Genomic DNA, 8835 nt, shown 5'->3' with positions numbered 1-8835 from the left:
GGAATGGTTCAGAAAATGCATTTGTATATTTACAGTATTTTGATTATATTTGTTTCAGTTATAGGTAAAACATTAGAAGTTTAATATTGTATTGAATATTAAAAAGGCAACATTTAGGATGTATCATTACTGTGACTGTGAAAATACAGTTGGTTTGTTGGATTCCAGACATTTTTATTGGTAACATGACTCTGGCAACGCTGGCTGGTCGACCACTTTGTATTTTGAGACATGAACTAATTCAGGCAGAAGATTATTCCTTGCATCAGAAGTCCAGCTTTAATATTAAGACAAATACAATACTGTGCAAAAGTTTTAGGCACTTTTGCTTTCGGCAATGGTTGGTCACACCAAATATTGATTTGATTTAGGTTTAAATCTTTCTGTTTGATAAATCGATAAATAAAAACTATTATTCTTGAAAGCATCTTCACTTGCTGCTTAAAACATCTGCACAGGGACAGTACTATATTTGTTTTAGAAAATATTAAATACATAATATTAAAGGGTCATCTCTTTGGTTCAGACTGTAGAAGTACACTGTGCTGCTGGGGGCTGCTCTCACTTCCATATAACATGCGGCTGCTTTTCCATTGAAAAACCGGTTTATAATATGATCCTCTCAGGGAATAATTATACTTCCGATACAGGTAATTGTGTACGTGTGCAGGTGTTTTCTCAACTGGAGTCAGTCAGTGAATTGGAATGTTTGACAAAAGAAAGCCTTTAATTATAAATAACTATCTACTGCACACCATGAGATTAGTCATGTCACGAGGGGGTAAATTATATCAAATCAATTATATTTTATTGGTTAGATAGATAGATAGATAGATAGATAGATAGATAGATAGATAGATAGATAGATAGATATCGGTCGACATATCTCTGCTGTTTGTGGCGTTTTCTTTGCATTGATTTGTCATTTTAATAACAGAGCTCATCTCCCCGTGTGTACATTTTCCACCAACACAAGTTTCCACCCGACACTATTTTGCAGCGGCACCGGCGCCGCCCAAGACGATTGTGATTGGTTTCAAGAAATACAAACATGCCGGAGCGTTTTTTCCACAAATATCGGGCGATTCTCCAGCGTTGGGAAGATAGGTGAGACTAGACACGGACTACTATCATATTTTGTCTTTTTTGTCTTATAGAAGATCTGATGTCGTTGACTCCATTAAGGTATTTTAAAACGCTTAGCATCCATCTGCTGCGGTTTTGCGTGAAAGATAACACTCCTGCTCATAGCTATAAATAAGTCAGTTGTGAACACACAAACATAATACAGGTTTTTAGGTATGGTTCGGTGTCACTAATTCTGCATACTTATAATGGTACCACTCTGCCAAAATGTAACAAAATATAGGCTAAAATAAACAAGACGGGAATTGTAGCCCACAGCTAACTTACTGTCTCCATGGAAACACGATACTTCCTGTTTACGTCCCCCAAATGATTCCAACTGTAGGTCTTATCAATTAACTACGCATAACTAAAATTTAAACCAGTGTTTTTTTGAGATTGTATTTTTTACATGAAACAGGATTAAATGAAAAATGTAAGAAATTGCTTGGTTGTGACAGATGCAGTACAAAAGATGAATGACGCAAAGAAACTTTTTTGATTCATTATTTTTTATTTTTGGCAAATTGTTTTAAAAGTGCTTAGTTGCAAATGGAAAAGAACATGGACAGAGTTGAACAAATGTTTCTGACAAGCCGAGCAGCAACACAGGAGTCAGTGAGGCTTTGACCATTGTCACAACAAGACAAAACAACACCCTAAGCTGTGATGAGGAACTACCTCTCTGGGCCAGTGAAAGCTCATCATTACAAATCTTAGAGCCACTCAACAGTTAATTAGTTCATGTTAGTGGCATTATCTATCTGAATTTATGTCTCGATTTCAGTGCTGAAACAAACAAAAACAAAAACGTCTAGCTTTAACAGTGCACCATAAAATGTCCTACAGTGCAAGACAATCTCATAATAAATCAAAACTCGTAGATTAATGCCATATTTTAACATCCAGTCTAACATTAAGTCTTTATCCACCAGCAGGCAATATTCAGTGTGCCAAAGGAGTTTTAAAACAAACACAACTTAATTCACTGGCCCGTTCACAGTGATCAAATCTACATTAGATTTAATCATAATTACTATAATAAAAAATATAATAAAAAATATGAAAACCAATTTTACCAAGTGTACAAAAAACATTGTAGGAATCCTCACATTTAGCTTAACGAGGCTTACTTAAAAACTAAAACTAAAAACAGCACATAAGCTCCAATACTACTTTGATGCCTTACAGTGTTTTTAAAGTTAAATCATCAAAATATAGTTTAAAGATTAATGTAACCAATGTGTACCTCGCATATAATATACATGTGCCAAATACTGTCCTATTTTAAAGGAACAGTTCCCCATTTTGGGTAATGCGTTCATTAGAGTTAGATAAGAAGATTGATACTACTCACTTGTCTGTCTGTTAAATCATATCTATAGGCTAGGAGATGGTTAGCTTAGCTTAACAAACATTTTGTATACATGCTGTACATACTCTACATTTCAGAGCCAAATATTGAACTTGTTACTCCATTAAATTTATCTGACAGCTAACTAGTTGACGTGAAGGGGCCCGACCCCTATGTTGAGAACCACTGGACTAAACTCGCTAACTGTATATAATGTAGTTAGAACCACCTCCACCTTGAGCAGCTATAATCTCACAGATGCATCAATTAACAATTTAATGTACCTTTTGCTGGTAACACTTTTGTACTTTAACTGAAGTAGGATTCTGAAAACAGGACTTTCACCTGGAATGAAGAATTTTGACATTGTTGTATGAGTGTTAGTATTTGACAGAACTAGGCTAGCTGTTTCTCTGTTTCCATTCTTCATGCAACACTAACCATTTGCTAGCGGTAGCTTCATATTTAGCGTACAGACATGGGAATGGTATTGATATCAGTGCTGTTCGCTTCTAGCTCCTCGCCACTGTGGCATAAAGTGACTGTACAATGAGACTTGGCTCTTTTCATGTTTCACATTCATCAGTACAAAAAAAAAAAATCATTAGGTGGTCAATGCAGAGCATTTTGTTGCTGTTGAGTGAAAGCAAAGGCTCATGTCTCTGGTTTAATCTTTACAGATCATGCTTCAGAGTTAAACCAGTAGGTCTTCCACTTTTATTACATTCATCTAGGGACGGATATTGCAAACTAGCTTAGGCTAAAAATGCTGTCGTATGAAGCATTAGTTTATGCTGTATACTTGTCCCCTATTTATTTTTTAGCTGGTGCCTAAATGAGAGAACTAGAAAACTGACTGATGGAAATAAAAAACCCTTGAAACCTTGTCCCCGGAAGCCTGTTCAGTAATCCATCCATGGTTGGCATAAAAATGCTTCTAATGACAATGACATGCAGATGTTTAATATTAATATAATGTCTAACTTCATACTTATGATGAACATTTAGTATACGGTGCTTGTCTGGTTAAGTGTGTTAGCTTAGTGTGTTAGTTTTGGCATAATTTCTGCAGGTATTTGGTTAAGAAAACTAAATATTGTAAAAGTTAGAATTCAGATGTTGCCATCCCCACGGCTGTGTTGCTTGTGTGGCTAAAGATCTGCCGTCCCTATCTTGAAAGAAATTCTAGTGTGATTTTGAATTAGGTTTTTTACTTCTGCAGCAAAACCTAAAAGTTTTGGTATCAAAACTATAAATAATAAAACGTCTCTGACATAAGTTCCTACTTTCAGATAACTGTGATGACGAGCTCTACAGTAACCTATCACCTAACTGATAAATAGGGAAATAAATAAATGGAGAAATAGATTAATGTGACCCCAAGATACCAGATGGATTATTTTGCTCTGGTTAACTTTGTTATTAAAGAAAACAATAAAAATCAGCACCGATGTGAGTGTGTGATTGGAATAATCACTTGGGGACAACACACACGCAGGCCACAGGGACTTGGATATAATGCACCTTGACCTTGTATTTGCCCGGGCAATGTTTACATTTCGTCTTGTTCATGACCATTTTCTTAGCGAACAAAGGCACAGAGTTGTAGTTCAGATTTTCATGCTGGTTGATGATGCAGCCCTGACAGAGGCACTCTGCGAAGACAATATGTTGAGGAATCCTGTTGACGTCATGGTCTAGTCTGAAGGACACAATCAGACAGAATGGATCAGTAACTCACAGAGCAATTGATACAGCAACTCTGAATGAATCACAATCAATATGTTACCTTCAATTTTGCTGCACCAAGATTTCTCTTCTTTGAGTTTTTTATTTTATTTTATTTTTATAATGATGTTTTTTTTGTTACTGTTCTGTGTTGTGAATATTGTAAATATTTCTCATAGCTAAGTACCTAATTATTGTTTTAAACTACTGTGATTCATTTATTTATTTTCTATTGGTTCATTTATTTATTTTTTATTTTTTAGGAAAAGACGGTTGCATTTAAAGGAGCCTTCGAGCGTCGCACTGTTGTGACGCCATCGGTCTTCAAATGCAACCTCTGAAGGATGCAGCCCCTGAATTGGGACACAGCTTATATCTGTGGTTGTCTATTCCTGCTCTGATCAGACATGTGATCAATCACGTGAGAGTTGCTCTTCAAAGTAACTTTTACTCTTGACTATAAGTAGACACTTTCTGTCTGCCACTAAAAAACACAGGGGAAATCTAACTACTGGATTTTACTTCACAGCCATTCTGCCGACACACATTATAAGCCTCATGAATGTTCGCTGCGGGGTTGTTGTATTAGATAGAAGTGTTTATGATATTTCGTCAAAAATGAGGTAATAATGCAGCTCCTGACTTAATGGATATTGTACTTAATTGGTGCAAACTCTCAAATGCTAAACAACCAATTGACAAACTGAACTTGGGGCTTTTGGTCATCTGGGGGCAGTTTTTTTTATATGTATATGGCATTTTATTGGTAAGTGGCAACATATTTTAAACCAGGGGTTCCAAACCTTTTTTGGCTCACAAAGACTCTCGTCTGTAGTTGGGACAACTGGTCACACCTCGATGCGACTCATTTCCCCCTTTGAAAATGTCGCATGATTTCATTTTTGAAAATGTCGCATGATTTCATTTTTGAAAATGTCGCATGATTTCATTTTTGAAAATGTCGCATGATTTCATTTTTGAAAATGTCGCATGATTTCATTTTTGAAAATGTCGCATGATTTCATTTTTGAAAATGTCGCATGATTTCATTTTTGAAAACAAATTTACAAGATACAACACATAGTTAAAGATTAAATTGGTGGTTTCCCAATATGTTGACATTTGACAAGTTACAAAAAATCAGTGTCTGGTTGGGATCCAATTGTTTTTGTCAACTTGTTTTTTCTTCTTTCATCTCACATTGATGCGAAGGCAACGATCCAATTAGGGCTCCAACTAATGATTATTTTCATTATGAATTAAACTGACAATTGTTTTCCTGTATAATCAACAGCTTTATCTGTAAAATAGTAGGGAAAATAATCAAGATATCTTCAAATGTATTGTTTTGTCTGGTCCAAACCTAAAAACAATCCACTTGATATAACAGCAAGCCTTTTCTTTCTTTCTTTCTTTTTGCTTCAAAATGACTAGAATAATTAATTGATTATCAAAATACTGATTAATGTTCTATCAGTTGACTAATTTATTCATTGTTAGAGTTCTAAATCTAATATTGTCATATACCAATCACCATTTTTCTGGCATGACACTTTCACTGTTAAAATACATTTTGCTGAGTTTTTTTTACATCACCTAAGTAAAAAATTCTGTGAAGCCTTCTTTCCCCTCAGCTGATACATCACTGAAGGTGTATGTCCCCCCCCGGGCCCCGTAGCTGCATGCTGCACTCACCTGGACTTCCACGGGGATACGGAGCGGCTGTTCAATCCTCCGCGCATTTGATTGGCCACCTGCGCACAGGTAAGATCGTCCTCCTGCGGCAGGTGTGTAGAGACACTCTGCTCCCGCCAGTGTCTCTCCAGGAATCTGTCGAAGTGAACCTCCAGCTTGTCCACGCTGATGCATTTGGAGCTGTCAGCCTGGGCAGCGGGAAAAGATGAAGTCAGGTCGGTGAAGATCAGCAAGGAGCCGAGAGAGATCTATAAGTATTTAAAAAATAAATAAATAAAATAAATCATTTTAAGAAAGAGCAGGTTTTAGAGAGTTTAAATCACAACCAGCTTGAAATGAAACTGTCCTGTGTGAGCTGAAGTGCGCTCCCTTTGGTTCACATTCAGAATTACCATTTGGAGGCTGACCAATTCCATCTTGAACCCGGACAGCATTGGTTGTGACCATCCATTGTGGCCTCGGTCCCTGTATTTGAAGACTTGGTCGCCCCGCTGCTGGGTGTGGGAAAAACCTTAAACTTGAGTATTTCCTTTTGCTCTATCACCACCTCACATGTCTCCTCTGAGTAAGAGAGACAACGTGATCCTGCCCTCCCTCCCTGAGCTGGGCGGGGTGTTTTTAAAGATGAGAACTTTCTCTAAAATTCATCTTCATCAATTAATGATCAGTTACCTATGTAGTTCATATAGGTAAAAAAAACAAACAAACAAAAAAAAAACTTTGATTGCGCATAGGCCAATGAAGTCACTTAGAAACCGATGCACAGTTGAAATTGCTTGAATTTTAGTTTATTTTAATAGTATTTTAAAATGCCTCTTCCAATTTGAACTGCTTTATTTAGATTATATGTACAATGTAAATTAAATGTATTATTATTATTATGAGCAACATTGTTATTTTAGTAACTGCACTGTTACGTTTTTTTTGGGGGCTTACCATCAGGGGCGATACCGCTCCCACTCCACTGAGAATGTGTGTAGTTTCCATAGCAACGACACTACAGTCTGTAATGCTGCCTTCGAGACAAAGAGGCGTCAGAGGATCGCCTACGTAATTTTACCCACAAGGCGTTTACCGCGTAGACTCGGGAAAATGGACGCCGTCTTCCTTGGTACTTCTCGGTGGAGGAAATTAAGAGTTCCTTCCTCTTGAAAAGCTTAATTTCTCCCGAGGACAGCGACGTGAACGCCAGGTTATCGCCGCAGTTAAAAATTTACAGGAGGGATGTTCCGTTGTCGGGGTTACCGTGAAGGCAACTTTACGTCTGTCGTGGAGACACACACCATAACAGAACTCGGTTCATTGGCTTAGCCATAACTTCAACACAAAATTTTAACACTCACAATAAACAATTTTCTAAAACCACACACCTCCCAAAATTTAAAGTTTTCATTAAATATATTTAATCAATCTATGAATAAAAGGAAATGTGAAATCCCAAGCATGGAACATTAACCAGGTTTAATTTTCCTGGAATAAGACAAAACACAAAAATCAGCTAAATTAATTCTGTCCTATTCAATGCCAAAAAGTTAGATGCTGCATAATATGTAGGCCACTGGAATAAAATAGAAAATAAAAAACTAAACTAAAATGGGATAAAACAGGAGTGTAAGATGGCAGAGCAGTGCAAAATAAATGACCCCAAATATCCTCATAACATACCGTATATATTATATATAGGCCTATATACAGAATGACCTAGGCTATGGCCTATATATTTAGCTACCTGTGTATTACATACCCATGCACATAGAGTACCTTGGTTGTTTGAACACAGTGGTGGAAACTTCATTTACAATACAATTAAACCCATAAAGCTGCTGGACAAACACATAATTAATAATAAAATAGGAAAACACCATTTTAATAATGTGAAATAGGATAAATGTTGACAGATGCTTTACATTAAACACTTAAAATTATCTTTTGTTGGCTATAACATTAAATTTTTATTAAATCTTTATAAACTGCTTATAAAGGTGATTAGAGTAAAGTGTTAGCTATATAATCAACAAATAGGTTATGTATGACTTTAATCTATAATAATATATCATAAAGTAGTTAAAATTAGCTCCAACTTCACTAGCTGCAACATTAAAGTGATCATATGTAGGAGTACAGCAGTAATTATAATCCACCTCTATAAGTCTTTATTCTGAAGTGGGCTGTTCTGCAGAATGAACACTTTTGGTACTTAAAGTATATGTTTAAACTTATGTTTAAAACTATTTATACTCATGTAAAGTTTTGAATAGAGAACTTTTACTTGTACAGTATCTGAACACTTTGGTACTGTGGTACTTTTACTTCTCTGAGTGCTTCTTCCATCATGATCTCATACTGATTTCTATTAATAAACATGAATATATATATATATCCATGGTTTCAAATCTTTATTTAAGATCTAATGTTTTTATTTATCTGCCTCTCTGGCTTGTTTGAACTTTGTGTCCGTATTGTGACACATATACTTCATAAGCTGCTGCCTCAGCCTGCACATCAAACATTCATTCATTCATTCATTTTCTACCGCTTATCCTCTTTTCGGGCGAAGGCGGGGTACAAACTACGGGGTACAGGTCGCCAGTCCATCGCAGGGCAAACACATAGAGACAGACAACCATTCACACTCACAGCCACACCTATGGTCAATTAGAGTATCCAATTAGACTAGTCCCCATTTTGCATGTCTTTGGACTGTGGGAGGAAGCCGGAGTACCCGGAGAGAACCCACACTGGCACGGGGAGAACATGCAAACTCCACACAGAAAGATCCCACGGCCGAGCCGGGACTCAAACCTGGAACCTTCTTGCTGTGAGGCGACAGCGCTAACCACTGCACCACCGTTCAGCCCACACACATCAAACAGTCTTGTACAAATTTATTTATTTTCACATGAGGCCCTAATGTTTTTCTTTTTATTAAATAG

The 8835-nt window shown here is 36.6% G+C and overlaps 1 protein-coding gene across 1 annotated transcript; it reads right to left on the bottom strand.

Annotated features, from left to right (window-relative positions):
• Positions 1–1641: 1641 nt before the first annotated feature.
• On the bottom strand, positions 1642–6443 carry LOC147819011 (interleukin-17C-like). The gene is made up of 3 exons (XM_087174547.1): positions 6295–6443; positions 5903–6150; positions 1642–4181 (listed from the first exon to the last, which is right to left on the bottom strand). Exons 1-3 carry the CDS (start codon positions 6334–6336, stop codon positions 3953–3955), a joined length of 519 nt encoding a protein of 172 aa, XP_087030673.1. The 5' UTR covers positions 6337–6443; the 3' UTR covers positions 1642–3952.
• Between the last annotated feature and the right edge of the window lie 2392 nt (positions 6444–8835).

Source organism: Seriola lalandi, unplaced genomic scaffold, assembly GCF_002814215.2.
Source record: "Seriola lalandi dorsalis isolate HSWRI2012SDOR001 ecotype SW California unplaced genomic scaffold, Sedor1 jcf7180002054361, whole genome shotgun sequence".
Lineage (NCBI taxonomy): Eukaryota > Metazoa > Chordata > Actinopteri > Carangiformes > Carangidae > Seriola > Seriola lalandi.
The sequence above is the reverse complement of the archived record's forward strand: the minus strand, read 5'-3'. Positions and strand labels throughout refer to the sequence as shown.